We start from the raw sequence: 20780 nt of genomic DNA on the forward strand, positions 1-20780 counted from the left end.
TAAATGCACCTCAATGAATACTAGACCCAGATATGAGCAGCCTCATCTTTCAGGCAATTACATTTTCCATTCAGCAACAGTGCAATAGCCGATACAGTACTCAGGCTCCATCAGTGCAGTCGGATGAAAAATCAGAGATTACTTGCAGAGTTAATACCTTAAGCCAAGAAAAGCTATCAATCATTCCACATCTTCTAGAAAAGGCTTGACTAGACTCATTTGAACATCTACTGATTAATGCTGTGGGGAAGATAAGAGGCTGCAATAAACCTGTAGTTCTTGTGGCAACGATGAAGGCATATTATCATATGTATGGACTTAAACAGGAGAAATCCGATCTGAATCTGTCAATGTAGTCAAAACCTGTTACAGCCTCCTCAATGCATAGTTTACAATAAGTCATGCTGGGAGCACAAATGTTTATTATTTACAATCTGCTTGAGCCATGAAGGACTGGAAGTTGGTTACTGAGGCTACTTGTCACATTATTGCTTTCTTCCTTCTAGTCCTAGACTGTAGTTGTATAAATGCAGATCTCTGGAAATGAAATGACTGTTACTATCAACCACCTATCTGAATGATTAATGGCACTGTGTGATGCATGATTTCTCAGGTGGAACCAGCTTCCAATCTCATTTTTATTTTATGACCCAGTGAAGTCATCATAGACCCGTGCTCCAATCAGCACAATGACCAAGGATGATTCTGTAACAACATTTGTGATTTGTCTGTTCTGATTAGGACATGAAACATGAAAACAAAAACAACGATCCAACTAGTCATTTGTATACATATATGTACAAAGCAAATGAAAATCAAACGTTTCATCTCAGGCACATGTGGTAGAATCAAACCGGATGTCAGCAATGTCAAACCAGGACTTCACGTGTCCCTCTTTGGGTCAATCAACAGCAGAAAGGCGGCAAATGTGAAACAATCCTCATTTGCCCGTCTTTTCTATTTTACAGTACAATGTACTGTAATAGGGAATGGTTTCATGTGCAAAATTAAACAAACATAAGTGCATGTGTAAAATAAATCTTCAAATCAAAATCCTGAGTGAAACATGTCAAAAAAGTGTCCCAATCCTTTGAAAAAGTGCAAAAATGAAAAGCTAAATTTCAGCATTTTAACAGGGGCAGAGATTTAGTGCCCTTCCTTCATAGTCCCTTTCCACAGCAGACATTTTGAAATGTCACAGTAGAAAAAGCACAGTGGTAAATAATGAAGTCAATGATTCATTCAGTTTCAGGCTCCTGGTGGTGTTCATGCTGGTTCACTGCCATGGCTTACTGGGACTCTTGAATAGAAATGAGCAATCACTGATGTTATTTTCCTAAGACAAGTCTGCTGTGGAAAAGGCCTGCTCGCAAAGCTTCAACACACGCACACACAACCCCACACACAGGCCAACTATGATTTTCCAAAGCATGACTCAAATATTAAAACCAAGACAATTCTTAAAAACGATGAACCAACTGGTTATGTGTGCTCCCTGTAAAAACCTATTTGTTTCTCCCGATACTTTTTCTATTACAGCATTTCAGCTCGTCATACTCTGAACTGTCTCCATTGGTCAAAAGGGAAAACCACTTCAATGATTAGAGTGTTTACAATTACATTTAGTTTCATCATGTCCCTATGCAACACTGTGTTTGACAAATGAACAACAAAGTTTTCATAATGGGGTGAAGTGGTTTGCTAAAGTTAAGCATGATGGCATCTGACTATTAAATCCACTGCTGTTCTGCTATATTTTTATCAGGTAAATACACTAACTATTCCATACCATAGGGTGAATCGGCTGTTGGCCATACTGTAAACACATTTAAGATAGCACTTTAAGCATTTAAATTACTTAATAAAAACAAAAACATTATTATTGGACTGACAGAAAATAACGATTTGTTGCATCCCTACTCTGAACACTCAGAATAAACACTGAACGCACAAACTGAGACAATACTCTGATGCAATCCTATCTTTGGACAGCGTAACAAAATTGTCCCCCACTCGCTTTAGGTTGAGCATGGGGCTTTTGCAAAAAAACAGAAATAATGCATGCTAACAGCTGTCACATGTCATTCACATGACATGGGACATCCGAGAGGCTTGTTAAACAGTATGTAAATCAGACAAATGCACACAATCGGTTTTTAAAAAGGCTCAACTTGTTTCCCCAAAAGCCATTGCACTGAATCAACAGTTTGCGTTGGATGGATTGTTGTAAGAAGTGAAAGTAGCTACAAAACAAAGAACACCGAGATGATCGATAAAGGACAGGATGGATGCGAAGGAAGGCACAAGGTAGAAGCTGGTTCCCACAACTGGTCTTGTGTCAGTTTGTATTAACAAACCGTAGTTTGAAACTACTGAAGTGTAAAGAGGCTGTCTTGCCTCAAGCCAACGATGATGGACAACTTCAACCTGAATCTAAAAAAAGAAGCAGCAGGTGACAGGAGGTTGGTCATTCTCACTAAAGGTTCCCCCAGGTGTTTGGAGGCGGGAACTCATCCACATCACCAGATTCATCATGAGATTGGTCTCCCAGGCTGAATGTCAGCTTGTACCGCAAACGTACTTTTTCCTGAAAAACAAACAAAACGTCATTTCAGCGTTACAAAACGAATCTCATTTGCTGCTTTAAAGTGCGCTGTATAGTTGTCTTGTATACAAACAATAACACTTTTCGCAGTGTTGATCACCAAAATACAGTGCATCCCCCCCCAAAAAAGGCTTTATAAAACAATTTAAAAATCATGCATTGTTTACATCCATGGTCGCCTATCTGCAGTCTTCTTCACTGCCTATGCTGGCACATTTCTACTTTTGCTTAGATGTTACCGCTACCATTATAGCATAATAAGCCGCGTTTCCACCACAGGAACTATACTCGGGAACTAGGAACCTTTTGAGGAATCAACTCCAACGCAGGGACCAGGGTCTAAATTTAGTTCCAGGGTCTTCATTTTACCCCCCCCCCAAAAAGGCACTCTGGCCGGATCTCATGCTGTTTTAACTGACTCTTGAAAAGTTGTAGTCTGATCTGGCCATATCGGCATATGATTAGATTATCCGGTGTTGTTGTTTGGACTAGTTTACCTGTAGCGTTACCACCGGGGCTCCCACTCCCCACTTGGCTGCTTTCTCTGCCTGCTTGGCTCAACAACGGCACTGGCAACAATGTGGATCAATGGGATGTTTGTGTGGTTTGTGCTCTCCTGGACTGCCCTGTCTTTCATGCTGGCTCCAACGACAGCTATCGCCCTACAACTGAACGGCCCTATTCCAACTACAGTGGCCACTATCCATCGTCCACCCAAGCCCAATACAGACTTTTTAAATTAATTTGCTGCTCACTCTCCCCTAATGTAATATTGCTGGGGGATTTTAATATATAGATGGACAATACCTCTAATGCATACACAAGGGAATTTACATCTTGCCTGGACAGTTTTGGATTGGAGCAACATATTCACTTGCCCACTCACTCCAAAGGTCATGTTTTGGACTTTGTTGCTCTGGTGTCACTCCTCATGGTTGCACTGCAGCTGACCACCACATTTCTGATCACATGTTAATTTCTTTTAATGTCAACTTAACACTGTCCAAAATAAAACTGCCACGTGTCATTTCATTCAGAAATATTAAGGACATTACTTGAAATTGACTGCCTCCCCAGTATAAACTGTTTTTCCAACCCTGATGATCTGGTTTTTCACTACAACAATGGCCTACAAAACATTTTAAATTCTCTGGCTCCTTTAAAACCCAGACTGTTTCCTTCACCCATTCTGCCCCATGGTTTCCATCAGAACTACGCCAGCTCAAGGTAAAAGGTTGTCGCCTGGAATGCCTTTACAAGAAAACTGGACTTGTTGTTTACCAAGAAATGTACAAAAACCACATTCTCCACTACAAGGACACTCTTTCTACAGCCAAATCCACCTATTATGCAGATATAATCAGTTCAGGCAAAGGTAATACCAGAACCCTGTTCTCCATGGTCAACATCATACTACAACCACCGGACGCTATCGCGCCTCATCTGTACTCATCTGCTTACTGTAACTTCTTAATGTCATTTTTTAATTCCAAAGTACACAAGATTCATCAGCAACTAACTACTAATACCTCTCACAGTCTGTCCTTTTCAGTTCTCCCGACCTGCTCACCCTCTCTCTCTTCCCAAATAACTACCATTATACATTGCTCTCTCACCTCTGGTATTGTTCCCTCATCTCTAAAATTGTCTCTAGAAAAACTCCTATACTTAAGAAACCTGGTGCAGACCCCAACAATTTCAACAACCTCCGTCCCATCTCTAACCTACCTTTTCTTTCTAAAATCCTTGAAAAAACAGTTGCATCTCAGGTCCATGCACACATGTCTAACAATAACCTCTATGAACAATTCCAGTCTGGTTTCCGTCCCTGCCATAGCGCAGAAACAGCGCTGGTAAAAATCACCAATGAACTTCTCATGGCAGCTGATTCTGGACTACTAACTATTCTCATCCTCCTTGATCTGGCCTCCGACCGTCTCTCTCACCCACTAGTACAGCCATTCTCGTTGACACACTGGTCACATCCCGCATTGATTATTGTAATTCTCTTCTTGTTGGTTCCTCTCAAATCCATATATAAACTTCAACTGGTTCAGAACTCTGCTGCCCGTATCATCACCAGAAGCCCTTCTATTAATCATATTACTCCTGTCCTTCAGCAGCTTCATTGGCTTCCAGTTAAATACCGCATTGATTTCAAAACTCTGCTCCTGACCTTCAAGGTCTGCCTGAAAACACATTTTTAAACTGGCATATCCCACGTGATCACCCTTTCTAAATCTTTGAACCCTGATTTTATGCACTGTAATTATAGTTAATTTTATTGATTATTGCTGTACTCTTTTATTATGTTTTGTAAGGTGACCTTGAGTGTTCAGAAAGGCACCTAAAATGTATGATTATTCATAGGGTACCTTTAATCTATAAGATCAATACACATGTATAGATAGATAGACGGATAGACAGACAACCATTTGCTTGAGATAATGACAAATGTTTCCCAATCAATGCCACTGTCGTGATTTTACAGTTTCATCGTTTCTCATTAGTGTAAATGTTATTGTTTCTCCCACTCTTAGCACCAAAAAATGTCCACGTCAAAAAGACATTAACAGGGACTCAGCAAACCTACCATTTCAAAACTGTACCACAAGGTTGTGGTCTGACCCTCATATTTTATAATTAGCAAAAACTCTTAATATTTCTAAAGATTCTGTAAAATACACTTCACGTGATAAAGAGACAGTGTGACAGTTGAGGGGTTCAGTGGTAGAGTACCTTGTGAGGGTTAGCCAAAAGCAGGATCTGTGTCACGGCGGCTGGAGGCAGGATGGGATTGAAGGCTGGGAGTTCAGTGCTAGAGGGAGGCTGCAGCTTTACTTTCATCACCTGGGCAACGCAGACACATCCACACAAAAACCATATTAACATGTGATATCCATAAATAACATTTTAGAATAAAGATATGGTTTCCACTTGACTGAATGTTAAGACTTTTACATGACGCTCTAATACAGACGCTCTACATAAAATGTCTGTAGAACTGGACCCCTTCAGATTTAGGAGGGTGTCCCACTGTCACCTTGATCTTTCACCAGTATGAATAGCAGACAACGTGAACCTACCTTTGGTACTGCTGCCTGAAAGCGGATGTTGGTGACAGGAATGGGGGCAGAGGACAGCATGGAGATGATCACCACCAGTACGTCAGGCCGTGATGGAGGACAGTCACGCGCAAAGGTGAACAAAACCCGGAGACTGTGTTTGTCGAATGCAGTCACTGGTAATAAGCTGCCTGAAATACATTTGCAGAGAAAAGGGAAAAGCACAACAGAATGTAATATAGAGTTGAGAGAAAACTGCACCCATGACCCTGCCCGCCGTAACTGTTGGGTCTGGTGTTGTTGCTCATGCTTACTAGGTTTGATTGCTTCCAGAGGCACGGTAAGGTCAGCTAGAGAGATGTTGTCATAGGGGTCAGCAGCAGCAAACATGCCTTTCTCAGCAGCTGTGAGACTGAGATTGGAGAGTAAGAGAGTGTCGGGATGCTCTGAATGGACGGCCGGGCTGGATGCAAGCCCCAGAGCGGGACCGGAGGAATTGGCGGTTGCGTTAGGAGCAGGTCTAAAGTTTGTGCTGGACTTCTGCAGATCTCGTAAGGTAACTCTGGAGTGAGGTTGGAGCTTATCCCTGCATGTAGAAGAATGGAAAACACAGGTTACATAGTAGTTGTGTGCGTGTCAAAGAAGAAAATACCAACACATAACTCCCCTCAACAAGAGATTTACATTACACTTCAGGGCTATTACGGGTCAGTGCGTCATTCATTGTAATGACAAACATACTTCCTTCCATCAAACAAACAACTTTTATGTTGTCAGGTCCACCTCCTCCAGTCGGGTTACCTTACCATTTGACCTGCTGGCTCTCTGGAGGTAGGGACTGCTGTAACAATGTCTTCCCCAACATTTCCAACTCTTCCATGGGTTTAGGAGGGGCAGTGGGCACCGCTACTGGTGGAGCTTGCTGTGTTTGAACCACAGCTGGTAGCAACACTGCAGCAGGGACTGATGATTCTGCACCATCAGAGCACTGAAAGAACAAACAGAGGGTTAAGGTTTGCATGTAAAAGAGTGTATTAGGAAATCTAGATGATGTAAAATGGTTAGAAAATGAAATCAGTATTAAAGCCTCTATGTGTAGAATCTGTATGTGTTTAAATTATTCTAATGGCATATGTTTAGGTTTGTAGACAAATCCGTTTTGCAAACCAAAGTTAGACATTTTAAAAACATATAATGGCTTTAATGTGCCATTATCATCATGTAAGACCATATCATCTTACAACTTGCACCTGAAAAGTGTTCTGAGAGTCGCAGTTTTCTGTTACATTCAGTCCTAAGAAATCAGAGACAACAAAAGGTTAATTCAATTTTATTCCACGTTTTAGCAGTTATATCAAAATGTAATGCTATTCAAAAACACTTTCAAACAAATCCTGAAAACAATTTAAAATGAAAAACAATTCCCTGCTAATGTCAGAGTTTGTGACATGTTTGGCTGGATTTAGAAAGGCTGTGAATGTGTGTAGCTTTGTTGTGGTTTATGCAGATGTGGTCTGCTCCTGAGGGTTCAGGGTTTTAGCCAGCCAGCCAACAGGAGGGCTACACACAGGCCAATGGATATAAGGTATAATGGTGCTGTGCAGACTGACTCATGCTGACGCTTAATTTTTAGCTTGTTAAAAAGAACAGCTAGATAATCTACCTTTGTACTTACAAGCCAGATGAGCGTTTTGTGCTTACCCAGTGACATGAGTTCATCGTCCAAGAGGCTGATGCCCATGTTCTGAGTCAGGGCGTGTAGGCTGGAGGGCTCTGGGTTGGCTGATGCATTAAGTCCCATCAGGTCTACAAGTGCTGAGCTACTGCTACCTAAATTTGGTCAGAGAATACCCATCTGTGATCTTAGAGTCTACATAGATGTTCGGAGAATTTTTTAAATGAATCAAGCTTGGTAAACACTGAAGGATGCCAAATCACACTTCACCGCCATTTTCAGCAGTGAGAACACACACATGCACCTACCTGCCTGTGAGGGCATGGTTATACCATCCTTTGTCACATCCTCCCCCTTAACCAGCTGCCTGTACAGGTTGATGACCTGTGTCAGGCTGTCATTGGCCTGTAAGATATCCGCTGCAAGCAGAAAAAGGGCTCATCAGCAACACCAAAGTGGTTTTCGAATCTAACGAATGAGCCCGATTACGTGACATTTGTATATTGTATCTGAATTCATAAATGTATTATATGACATACTATCAAAGTCATGAGGTCAGCTAACTTACCTAAAGCTTCATCACTATCCTCTGTATCACTTGCTAATCGGAATAGTGTCGGCCTCATCTTTTCACAGCGCTGGTAAAGATCCTGCAAATAGACAGGTGTTTAACACAATAAAACAGCACCTCTAGCACGTGCTACAAGCAGAGTTATGAGTCTGTAGCTGCAGCTAGTTTTTAAGGTGCTGCGCTGTGCTAACCTTAATGAGCTCCTGGTTGCTCTGGGAGCAGCTCTCCTGGCTGTAGCCCTCCAGCAGCTGGCTCAGCAGGCTGACACTCTCCTTCACCTCCTGGATGGCGTTCACCCGCTTGGATACCTTCTCCACACGCTTTTGGTCCTGGAAAACAGGCGACCGGATGTCATAGTACCCAGTATCAATAGAAATGTTTAAATATCAACAAGCAGCATTTTGTTGTGTTCATCAGTAAGATTATGATTAAGGACAAATGACAATTATAATAACAGTTATATTACAGTTTAAGACTATTCTTTATAACAATAAATATCAAAACATGTGAAGGTTAAGTGGGTTTTACATTTTAAAATTTAAGATCATATTTTCCAACAATAGATTGTTGATGACAAGCAGTACTTTCTTAAAATTTTTCACAATTAAATATTTAGCTACATATGATCATAATTTCAAATCATGATCATTATGATGGGAACTATGGGAAAAAACTGATGATTGATTTTTAAATAAACTATTTTGATGACGCAGAACATCAGAGAGACAATTAGTTTCAAGATCATTAACTTTAATCGTGTATTACTGAAACTAAAGCCTGATGTGTGATTATACATAGATTCAGCGTTCACAAATCTGTTGTCAGTGTTTGGAGGAGACAACTCTCACCAATGTATTAATCACTATAATAAAATATTTGTTGAAAAGACCTTAAGACTAATATTCAGGTACGCAAACGATATCATGCATCATCATCTGATTTTTCCACCATTTGTGTAAAATTCACATCAGATGATGTTGCATGATATCGTTTGCGTACCTGAATATTAGTTAAGGTCTAAATGCGCGTGAGAACATATACTGTCCATGACATGTGGTAAACAAAACCGATGACACACCTCCTGGACCATTTCCTTAATGAGCTTGTTTGCTGCTCGTAGATCCTCAGGGTGAGTGCTGTTCAATAAGCGAGACAGCATCTACAAAAACAGGATAGGACAGAAGAGGCAAGGAGGAAAGAAAGGAGGAAGAGAACTTTGTAAACTGTTGGTCCCTTAATGATTTGAGTTTGACTTCAAACGGATTTCATGTGTAATGAACATTTTTATGAATCTACATAATAAGAGATATAATGCATACATCCTTCCTGTTGAAAACCTTTTTAAAGCAACTGGTGCTTCTTCATCGTCATTCATACTTCATACCTTGGATTTCTCCTCATCCTCAAAGACGGCACTTTTGACTCTGGGCGGAGGGGGTGGGAGGGGCTTGTCATCAGGAAGTGCAGGATCCAGCTTGACAATGCCTGGAAGAGAACAAGGACACCTATTAATCTCACATGTCAACAGCACAGCTTACATTGTATATAATTACACTGTACCTCTGACTCAGAACTGTCCGTGACATACTGTATGCTGGTGCTATAACAATGTACTAGACACTTCTTTTAGATAAATGCACATAACAAGAGAGTCATGTGGCAATGTAAACGTCTGTCTCCCATGCCAAGAAAATCCCACTGAATATTCTGTCAAAATCCACCAGACATCAATGTGCTAAAGACATCCTATACAACCATTAGTGAGTACTGATTATACCTTAGGACAGCTACTCAGCAACTGCATTTTTAAAGATCATACTAGATTCAACTAAGCATGACTAAAGACATTAGTCTCGTGCTTGTGGCTCATTGCCATAAAAAAGGAGAACTGATACTACCTTGTACAAAACACTATTTGTTAAAACAAGAAAAACACCAGGAACCAAAAGACATTATCAGTGAAATATGGGAACTAATAAGCACAATCATAAACCACTGTATGGCAAAAGTATGGAATAACAAACCATGCACGTAACCATGAATGGGAATGAGAAACCTCAAGGTAAAGAAATTGTCAACATCCTTTGTCTTCATGGTTAGTCATGTTCTCAAGCTTCTGGAGTGCTCACCCTGTTTTTTCAGCATCTGATAAGCATCTGCTATCTTGGTCTCATCAGGGAGCCTAACCGTCCAGCTGTGCACCATTTCTAACACCTTGCTCTTCACCTGCTCTGGAGACCGTGATCCCAAATACTGCAGAGAAGAGAGGATTAATGAAGTAATTAAAGCAAAAACACATTTTCCTTTTTAACAACTACAATAGCTAGAAAAATACTCCAACAGCTGGTTTTCTCTAGCGCTAAGATTTCTACAGCCGCTTTAAAGCTGCCATCACTGGTTAACAAAGCCTTCCAAAATAAATTCTCATGGATGTACAGTTTCAGTCAAACTGGTATGACAGCATAAAAGACAGAGATCATTACCTTGGGTGAGACCACTTTGATGAGCTCATTGAGAAAGCGAAACTTTCCCACTTCACTGTGAAATCGCTTTCCACAGTTCTTCATGCATGTCTCAAGAACCTGGGAATGTTTTTAAAAGTTTGTTTTACCTTTGTAAAGACAAGCCTGTACAATAAAAGTCTTCACTGTAAACATGATACGTGGCTTCTAAAGGGGCATTTTGCAGACCTTTACACTTCTTAGCCACATAACACACACACACGTTACTTTAATATGAAGACTCGATGGATGAGGATCTCTTACCATAAGGGCTTGCATAGCCTCCCACTCCTGAGGAGACTGGATTTTGTGGGCCAGAAGTCTGGTTGCAAGCTGGGGGCTGATAGATAAAAACAAAAATGCACATTTACTTTACAAAAACAACAGTCAAGAACAATGTAAGACATGAAAAAAACACAAGAATGGTCAGACACGTTTCATATTGTGATGAAATATTACGTAGCTTCTGGGATGAATTTAGATCAAAAGCTGGCATAGCACTGATTTGTTTCTGCATTTTGTACAGAGGAACAGAACAACTACTCTGTAATGAGGTGATATTCTTCATTATCATCATAATCTCACCCTTCTGGTTCATTGTTGAGCTGATCACAAAATCCTTTGATACTGTCCCAGTCAGTCTCCTTATTCAAAGGGTTGGTGGCCTTGTCTGTGTGAAAGGAACAATAGGACAGGACACATTAGACTAAACTCTGAATCTGCTTTACATCCAAACTGCTGCTGCTTGTGAGTGCATTTTCTTTTACCTTATATTTAGCAAAACCCTCCTCTCCTGACATTATTTATTTCGGATTGTTCTGTAAATTGATGATTGGTGATTAAACGCCAAGCAAACTATCAGTTCTCTGGTTTGGAGCAGATAAAGAGAGTGTCTCGCGTTTGCAGGAATGACTGAATCCTTTGTCTAAGATTATAGCAGAAGTAATGAACTGTTTCCTGGTTTTGGGTTCCTTCAAATGGCTAGTCTTGGTCCTTGAGGAAACGGTCAGCAACGACCTAACGTTAGCTAGTTGACTTTGTTCGCATTCAGTTCGACATTACTAGGATTGTTAAATTTAAATGGCATGTCTGTATAGCGCCACCAACCTCAAGCTGTCAACAGTACACAGAATGTGACCTCAAAATACGAGCGCATTACAGCAAAGTTGATCATTAGGAGTTTGTTCCTTGACGACAGCTGCACTTTTTGATTTGATGACATTTGCTCTCTTGACTCTCAGATAATTTAGACTCTAGATAGAGTGCCGTAGCCGACAGCGGCAAATTAAAACTGTGTATATATATCCATATCCCTTAACAGTACATCGGCTATCGCTTTACGTTCAAAGGCTAATGAAATATTGTACAATATGAGGACTTACTGATGCGAGACTGCAAGCTAGCCTCATCAGGAGGCGCTGCCGCCATCTTTTGGGAATTCTAAACAACTGACCACTCTCGCGTGATTATGTAACATATCGCGTGGATAGCCATTGGCGCTGCGGCTCTGTGGCTCCCCCGGTTGGGCTCGAAGAGAAACAACAACGTGACATTGAGTGGGGCGGCAGGCAGGTTGCCAACATTTTAATCAATGCAGCTAGGATGGCTTGACATCGGCGCTGGGCTGTTTTGATGAACATTAATTAGCTGGGATTTACTTTTTACAGTGTGTTTTAATTTTGTTGTTTGCAAACAGGGCGTCGCGTGTAACGTTATCGCGCGGTAAAGACTACTTTTTACTCATCGTTTTAACAGCCATTGCAGTGACTGCACCGACAAACAAAAACCGTGTTTTGGTCCACCTAAAGGAGGAAACTGTCACCTCTGCTTCGACTGAAATTTCATCATCGCCAAAAACTGACAGACAATCGCCTCGCAGTGCCGGCGCTCACCAAACAAGAAGCAAACTGCAAACATAAGCTAGCAGTAGGCTAACGTAACGTTACTCTAACGTTAGCTAGTTAGCATCTTGGCTGCGTCAAGAACTTTGTTTCAAGCTAACGTGATCAACTCCGGATTTCAGACGTGTTCTTAATTGGTCAAAGTTCCAGTTTAGATACGTCTGAAACACTTGCTCGATACAGAAGATTGCGTGGGGACATAATGCATTTTGTAGTTACAAAAGTAAGCTAACATCTAGCTTGCAAGCCATGCTAGTTTTAACGTGACTCACTGGTGCTTAATGAGTGTGTAGTATCGCAAAATCGGGTGTTGCCTGGCTGTCGCCCCTTAACTAAAACGCTGCAGATGACTCGTGTATGACTCGTGTTTTTGTTGTCTCCCGTCAAAACAATCCGTCGCTTTTATTTGACAAGAATTCTTGGATTTCTGTGATATAGTATCATGGGGTCTCTGAAGGCTCTCCAGGAGTGGTGTCGGATACAGTGTGAACATTACAACGATGTGGAAATAAAGGACATGTCAACGTCGTTTCGGGACGGTTTGGCGTTTTGTGCCATAATACATCGCTACAGACCCGATTTGATGTAAGTAACCAGAAGTCTTAACGATACAACGTAGAAAGTTAACCTAATAGGCAATTATGAGAAAACAATTTACAGTGGTTCAAGTTTATGGTGAAGTAGGTTAATGACATGATCGGGACATAGAAGCGGGTTCCAGTGAAAGGGACTCGTCTTTTTCATGTGTTTCTGAAATAAATAGTTTAATAATTAGTATGTTAAATTCATTCAGGATGCTAATACAGAACACACTCAGTAGCCGGATCGTGAACTCATCTGTGCCAAAGATTACTGAGTGTGACGTTTTTAAGGACTGGGATTATGTAAGGCTCCTGTCAACAAAGATTAGTTCTGTCTTTTTAGAGTACAAGTTAAATGCTGTTTAATTCAAAACGCTGCATTAGCGCGGCTGAACATGATATTACAAGCAGTTCGATAACCATTATTATACACATGCAAAAATCATGTAATTTATATTATATTTCTCCGACTTGTATTTTTTATATATATATATTTTTATCATAGCCAACAACAACAGTAATATATTTTTATGAACAATGAGAGGCCAATGTGCTGTAATTAAGTCAGGCTGACAAGCCATGCCCTCTCTGAAACAACACACCCCTCCTCTCTGCATTTTACATCTACACACACACACAGTACAGAAGCTACAACAAAACATAACCGCAGTGTCAGTAAAGTTATTTATTGTAGGGATGAGGAAATGATGACTTGCCTTGTTTTGGTAGAGACCAGAAACGGGAAATCTCTTACTTGTTTATTAACTTATAGTTGAGTTTAACCGAGAAGTGAGTTTAACCACACCAAAAAGTTTAAGTATGTTAGTGAGGATCAACCTCTCAGTACTTCCATCTCCTATATAAGAGGGCCATCATGTGTTTGTTATGAACATGTTTCTGGAACTCACGTATCAACATGAAGATGAGGTGAATGACAAATACGCTGACCTTCATGTGACTCACATTGGACATGCATCTCTGTGGAAAAGCACTAGTCCTGTGTAGCATCATGTGGCTCTCTGTAGCTCAGCGGGTAGCACCTGCTGTTGACAGCATCAGGATAAGTGGTTTGATTGCATCCTGAAACAAGTCAGCGCCCTTGTTGTAGGAGGACTGTGTAAAAGCATCCAGAAAAGGACATGTTATGTCCCTCCTTTGTCCTGTTGTAAAAACCATGGTGTGATGGAATGATTTTAAACAAAAAGCATCTTGCTCATGCTGCTAACCTTTCAGATGGTACAGATCTTTTGGACTATGGTTGGTAGTAGAGCAACCGGACCAGTCACTGAAGGACAAGTCAGTGAAGTGGAATATATTTGCGTACACATCACAGCAGTAAAGCTGAAAGTAAGAAAGTAGACAAATCCTAAACACCCAGCTTTTTAGCTCTCCCTAAATTTGTGTGTCAGCGTGCCTCCGTGTAGCTGCAGTGGCCCAGCAGAACTTGCTCTGATCCAGACAGGCAGTCAGTCAGGCTAATCTGCAGCTGAGACCTCCGCCTGTCAAACTGGATTTAGCTCTAATGTTGTGCCAGGCCATTGTAGCGCTGCCCTGCACTCTGCACCCAATGTATTCACATCAAAATACATCACATCGATGCTGAGGAGAGACATGAGTACAGTGGCCTGAATTTCAGCCGAGACCATCGGAGAGGGAGTGGATATGGCTGAATAATATCATCCATGATCTGGTTAACCAAAGTGCATGGGAAAGTTCAGTCAAAACTGCATTTAAATTAAGATGTTTTCATGTATGCAGCTGTACTATATAGCAGCGCAAACACTCATATCATCTACTTAGTTGTAGTTTTGTACGATATTGTCCCGACATCCCAATCCGTATGATCTAGTACAAACTTTTCCATCTGTCTGAACCAGATTTAGCAGATACGCTGCTTCACCCAGGTTTTGATCATGTGGATTTTAAATGCCCGACACACAGGCACACCGTTCCTCAGCAGTCCTCCTTCCCAAAATAAACCTCGGAGTGAGAATCTGAGTCACAGTGGATTAGGTTCACAATTCAGATCACACACTGCACTTCAGTGAGTGGCAAAAATGCAGACAGTTTGTGCAATGTTTTTTACAGCTTTCTGAAGTTCCATCTGGCTATGTTTGTAGATCTGACACATTGGACTTGTTCTGACACGTTCTTGACATTATAGCTGCAGCTCAATGTGTGTTTGCGACCATGGGAACTAGATTAGAGAGAACAGAGGTCACTTTGTGTGGCTCCAACACGGAGCTCATTCACTGGGTTTTTGCCTTCTTGAGCGTTCCACATGGTCTCCACAAGCTCTTACCAGGGTCGTGGTGTTTTTTCTGGCGTGTTGTTGTCCTACTGGTACACACTTGTGTTAACATACAGTTACTTGTGCACACAACCACACTTTTATCCCAAAACACCGCAGACATTTTCCAGTTTTACAGCAGGATGTTTACTGGTGAGAGGCCTGGCTTTAGTTCCTTGCTCCGGGCTTTTCAAAGTAGAACCTTGTAATTATCAGCCTGTTTGATGCCGCTGCTTCTTTCCTTTTGTCCCGGCAGTTTTTCACATCAGGCATCATTTATGTGTGGTTTGGGGCTATTTGTCAGCTGTGGTAGTTGGGAAGTTAACTGCTCACCATTTCTGCGGTCATACTGTCAAGCCAATAATAGCTTTTTGATGGATCATAACATAAGTTGAAATAGGTCAGCCAGCTAAATACAGTAGCGTCCTGTATCACCATGGCTTGGACAGTTACTACTTTATGGTCGTCTACAAGAGTCCTGATCTTTAAAAAAAAAAAGGACTCATGGTTTGCAGTTGTTGATATATATAGAACTGTACACTCACTACCTGGTCACTCAGCTTTCTCTCAAATGTTGTTTTGAATTTTAACATTATTTTCTTTCTTGTCATACCAGAGACTTTGGCTCGCTGTCTAAAGAGAATGTCTACGAGAACAACCGACTGGTGAGTCAGTTTTACAGCTGCATGTTTTGGGACCCCTATGATCTTGTCGTTACTAATGCTTTGTTTTTGTGTGACAGTTAGCTCTAGAGGGGAGGAATAAATCACCTCTGAAGTAATTCATATCTATTGCTTTGCTTCAGGCGTTGCATCTGTTACCATGTGCGCTAAATTCAGCCATAAAATTATTCAGCCGTACGATTGCATGCAGTCATCATGGGTGTGACTTTGACTGTCTGTGTGGAGACTGAGAGACATGTCACCTAATCCAGATGGAGCCTGATGAGGTCAGAGAGGGAAGAAGCCAGAGCATTCAGGATCATAAAAAACATTCTTGACATAAGCCTGTGGAGAGACACCATGTAAAGAGGATTTCAAGTGCAAAGTGCTGAATTTGCAGCTTATTGCAAGTCATTGGATTACAACCAGCAAAGAACTTTCTTTAAATGATCATTTCCTTTGTTGGGTTTTTCCCCATCGTCTGGGACGAAATGGGAGTCTCCTCATTTTCAGTCTGAGCTAAGCTTTGGCACCTCTTTGCTGCTGTTTACATTCTTTTTGTTCAGCAGCTTTCAGGGAAAGTGAGGTAGGTAGCAGTAGCACCAGGAAAAGCAAGTCATTTATTTAAGTAATTTACTGTATCCACAAGGCCTAATCCTGTACGAGTAAATTATAACTGTAAATGTGAGAAGCCCCGTAGTAAGACTTCACTATTAAAGAACCAGATGTTAAATGTTTTCATGGTTGTCTCTCTCCCAGTATTACTTCACCCCTTTTATACAGAATTTATATATGGGTTTACTTAACAATTAACAATTGTTCAATCCTGTTAATATAAGACTGCTGTCACAGGTTGATCCCTTGTTGTCAGCGATCAGTAGTATTGGACAATAGTGCAGTAGCACTACACACATGACTCTGGAGAATCACCCTGAATTACATAGGTAGCAAATAAAGTTACTTTAGGCTGTGTCAGTTTCACTTCCCTCCACGTGCTTACAGTCAGCATGTATTCTCACTCTTTTTTGGGGATCAATCATAAAATGATGATCAATGAAAATAGGTAATGCCTGCACACTTACTCCATGCCACACTTAAAGATCTAAGAAGGATTTAAACATTGTCTAGAAAGAAAGAAAGGACTCTCTCCATGTACTTTATTGATCCCAAATTGTGATATTCTTTTGTTGTTTTTGGTGTTTATTTTGTTACAGCAGTTATCAAGGCATTGCACTTAAACAATAAATAAATATCAACACAAGAAAAATATTTATCAATAGAAAATAAACACAATAACACATGAAATTAAAATGGCTTAATACAGAGTAAAAGAAAAACCTGTAATCTACAGTTATATAGTGATTATTAAACTTTTGTGGCATGGTGTAAGTGAGCAGGCATTACTTTTTTTTCCATTGTCCCTGTTTAAACATAAATCACATTAAAAGAGGGCTTAGTGATATATTACTATATGCAGTATATGCTGCGAGGGGAATAAGTACGTTATATGCACACCCACTACAGTTTATGAGACTGTTATTACTGTCTTGTATCTGTGCTCTGTTTGTGTTTGTTAACGATGGATCATTTCTGGTGACGAAAGCTACGGGAGTCAGCGGAACAGTGTGTGTATTCTGCTTTCTTTGGTCCGTCCGCACCTGTTGGGTAGCTAACGTTAGCCAGCAACTGTCCGCAGATACCAGGCTGATGTCAAGAAACCCAAACAGCAGGAGCAGATGAATTTGTGAGCGCAGTTTTCTGCTCTCTGTGCTAAAATGGATTATTAAAGTGTATGTCCATACTCTCTTTAGTTGAAGCATCTGGTACTGACAGCCCACAGCCGTAGGGGATCCCCCTACGAAGGTAACAAAGGTGGTGGAGGTCTTTTATTATTGTTGCTTATCTGCCTTTGATTAAATCTATTTAAAGCCTTTGTCCCTACATTAATACAAAGTCTCATCCTCAATAGAAACACCTATTTACCAAAGGGTCCAAGCTGCATTTAACTGAGGTCTGGAGGAGGGTCACAAAGGCAGGTTGGGTGACCCTGACATGCTTTAATTCATTCTCATAATGAACTGTAGCTCTTATCTGGACTGCATTTCACTTAAAATAGGTTCATACAAAATTGGCTTTTTTTAAACAAAGATATCAGACTGGCTGTTTTGTTGCTGTGAAACGAGTCTGTGTGGGGAATCAGTAATATGTTATCAGTTTCTAGAGCATTCATTTGTTTTGCAGGAAAGTGGGTAGTTTGAACTAGGACAAGTGAACAATTTTAGCTGTAAACCAGGTATTATTTGAACAGTGAACTATAATGCATTTTGATTAATTTAGGTTTAGTTCTGCCATGTGCACCACTTGTTGGCTGGATTATGTCAGTGTTGTGTGACTGCCAACAATTGTGTCTGTGTTATGTAACCTCACCTGCTCTCTCATTTCTTCACTGGAATTTTTCATTAGACTGATGGTTATCCTCAAAGGACAAAACATTACATTATGAGCAAATGACTGATGTTTTGGCAGCAGGGTTAGATTATTCAGGGCATCCAGTGCTATATGTGCTGGTTGGTGGGCTATGGCAAGCATCTTTCTTTGTTGCACACATGCAACAAAGTGATTATTCTGTCCTCAGTTTCTGCATGTTTACATGGAGACAGATAACCAGATTTCTGTGATACCCAGATAAAGGCTTTAGTTTGATTTAAGCATTTTCATGGTATGCAGTAACTCATTTCCCTGAACAAAACATACTTTTCTCTCTTACCCCTAGAGGTGTCAAGATTTCGGTTTTATTTGCTCAGGTTTGAGATATCAGTCTCTGAGATTTCTCTTGCCACCCCATTACAATGTCGCTAAATGGACCTTTCTTTGTGCTGCTGTAAACTTTGAAAAGTGTCTTTCCATAAACATTGTCTTGGTTCCTTAAGATGATCCACAGACCTCACTCTCAAAAGTTTCCACTGCAGCTACTGTATACCATATAAATGTCCCAACACATTGAGGTAAATCATACCAAACTGCCACAACACATTGAAATATTAATAAGCAATCCACGTGTGTTGAGTTTTTATATACAGTTGTGCTTACTCTGATATTGAGGAGTTGGTGACCTGGTTAAAGTGAACGGGGGACATTTGTAATAATCACATCCCTGTGGATCACTATAGTTTATTATTGGCATGCTTACAGTCTCCGTTTCTTCCCTTGTCTTTGCTTCACCGTAGGCGTTTGAAGTGGCAGAGACACAGCTGGGGATTCCAGCCCTGTTGGACCCAGAAGACATGGTGTCCATGAAAGTGCCTGACCGGCTCAGCATCATCACATACGTCTCCCAGTACTACAACTTCTTCAACAACAAGTCTAATGGTGGGTACAATAAACTCTGTTGGATTTCACTAAAAGCAGTTTGTACATAAAATACGTGTAATGTTTTGAGGTTAATGTTGTCGTTGTTAAAATTGTGACCAAATATTTTGCAGATAAAACCATCAAATATTCATATTCATGTTTTGACTGATAGAAAATTAGCATTCATAGTGTTTCTCATCCAGTCATAAAAACTGTCCACACTCTGCACATCTTGAGGTGGAGCAACTTGTATAATTTGTGGATGTGATAACAACTTATAGTAGCCTAAATATTGAGTTTATATTATTAAGCGATGACTATCTTGTCCACAGCAAACCCCCCTTCTATGAAAAGGCTGAGTTCTGTCGGTCATAATGAGCCAGCCCATAAAAGGCCCCCGACCCCTCTTGAAGACAAAGTGGTTGAGTCTGAGGTAAGAACAAGACTTGGCACTAGCAGAATTACCCTGTGCATGAGTTGATTAAGATTTCTTTTTTTTAATCTTGGCTACTCGTAAAACTGTATCAGTGAACTAAATGTCAACAAGCTGTATTTTAAAGTAATATTTAGTTTATTTTGTTCTTTTGAGGCCTGGAGAAGCACAGTGAAACCACCAGCACATTTGTCTAGTAGTATATTGGTGTGTATCTGAGAGCCTTGGATTATTAATAATTATTAATGCTGCATGTGCTATTTGGGGGTATTAAGTCATCAGATCTGTACAATACAAATCCCATCCTGCCATTGCAGTACAACAATGTCCACAAAAGTATTTTATAAGTACTACTTCCTTGAGTGGGCTTTGTGTTGCACAGCAGCGGAAATGCAAAGCACCCGAGGTAGAGTAAGTCTATAAAGATAGCCTCTATATCCTGTCTCTGTTTTCTTTCGCATGCTTTCAACTACTTTCCTCCATCCTCATACTCCCATGTACTGGCATCTTCCTCCTCGACTTCCACCCCCCTTTCAGATGGAAATCCATTCCACTCCTTCCTCGTCATGCTGTCCTTCCTCCTCACATCTGGTCCCCCCTCCACTCTCTGGTCCTGAGCCTAGGCAGTAGGGTGGGGGTGGGGTGGGTTAGGAGGTGAAAGTAAAACAGTTAGTCTTTTTTTTTTTTTTTTTTTAACCATCTCTTGTACGTAACAGTCTAACTGTAGTACTATCCTAACACTGTGTGCCAAGTTCTGGAATATGCTGCTGCTAACCCCCATTTTTTAACTAAACTCAAATAAATAAAAATAATCCCTAAAAGTAATGTATCAATCATATCTTAAAGATGTGACTCCCAGAGCCATAACTAACCCAAGAAGGTTGGATTTTGTTACCAAAAAACCTTGTTTGTATCAGTCAAATGCTGTTTTCAACTGAAAAAGAAATGCACTAATGAACCACATGAATCAAGCAGTAAACAAGTAGAGGTAGCTCACTAAACAGAATGAACAATCCACATCCTGAAATCCTGACTCCGTGTTTGATCTCCCCCTCCCCCATTACTCTCCATCTTCCCCCCTTTCCCCTTACGTCTCCTCCCTGTCCTCTCACTGCGAACAACGTCCCGATCGCTTGTGCTAGCCG

The 20780-nt window shown here is 40.7% G+C and overlaps 2 protein-coding genes across 3 annotated transcripts; one reads left to right on the plus strand and one right to left on the minus strand.

Moving 5' to 3' along the window:
- Window positions 1–400: 400 nt before the first annotated feature.
- Window positions 401–11888, minus strand: LOC119884083 (ADP-ribosylation factor-binding protein GGA1-like). 2 transcript variants are annotated; one of them, XM_038694550.1, is made up of 17 exons: window positions 11800–11888; window positions 11003–11087; window positions 10682–10757; window positions 10400–10498; window positions 10046–10169; window positions 9301–9401; window positions 8995–9075; window positions 8108–8245; window positions 7914–7995; window positions 7654–7764; window positions 7372–7500; window positions 6921–6964; window positions 6477–6658; window positions 5985–6256; window positions 5692–5861; window positions 5345–5455; window positions 401–2587 (listed from the first exon to the last, which is right to left on the minus strand). In XM_038694550.1, exons 1-17 carry the CDS (start codon window positions 11843–11845, stop codon window positions 2477–2479), a joined length of 1962 nt encoding a protein of 653 aa, XP_038550478.1. In that variant the 5' UTR covers window positions 11846–11888; the 3' UTR covers window positions 401–2476. The 2 variants fall into 2 exon arrangements, with proteins under 2 accessions (XP_038550478.1, XP_038550479.1); XM_038694551.1 differs by lacking the exon at window positions 11800–11888 and adding an exon at window positions 11185–11506.
- Window positions 11889–12013: 125 nt separating this feature from the next.
- On the plus strand, window positions 12014–20303 carry LOC119884085 (MICAL-like protein 2). Its single transcript, XM_038694555.1, has 5 exons — window positions 12014–12903; window positions 15806–15854; window positions 19079–19220; window positions 19535–19635; window positions 20173–20303. The coding sequence occupies exons 1-5, from the start codon at window positions 12761–12763 to the stop codon at window positions 20263–20265; spliced, it is 528 nt and encodes a 175-aa protein (XP_038550483.1). The 5' UTR covers window positions 12014–12760; the 3' UTR covers window positions 20266–20303.
- The last annotated feature ends 477 nt before the right edge of the window (window positions 20304–20780 follow it).

Source organism: Micropterus salmoides, unplaced genomic scaffold (assembly GCF_014851395.1).
Source record: "Micropterus salmoides isolate LMB-PRFRI ecotype aquatic unplaced genomic scaffold, ASM1485139v1 Ms_hic_scaffold_3156, whole genome shotgun sequence".
Taxonomy (NCBI): Eukaryota; Metazoa; Chordata; class Actinopteri; order Centrarchiformes; family Centrarchidae; genus Micropterus; species Micropterus salmoides.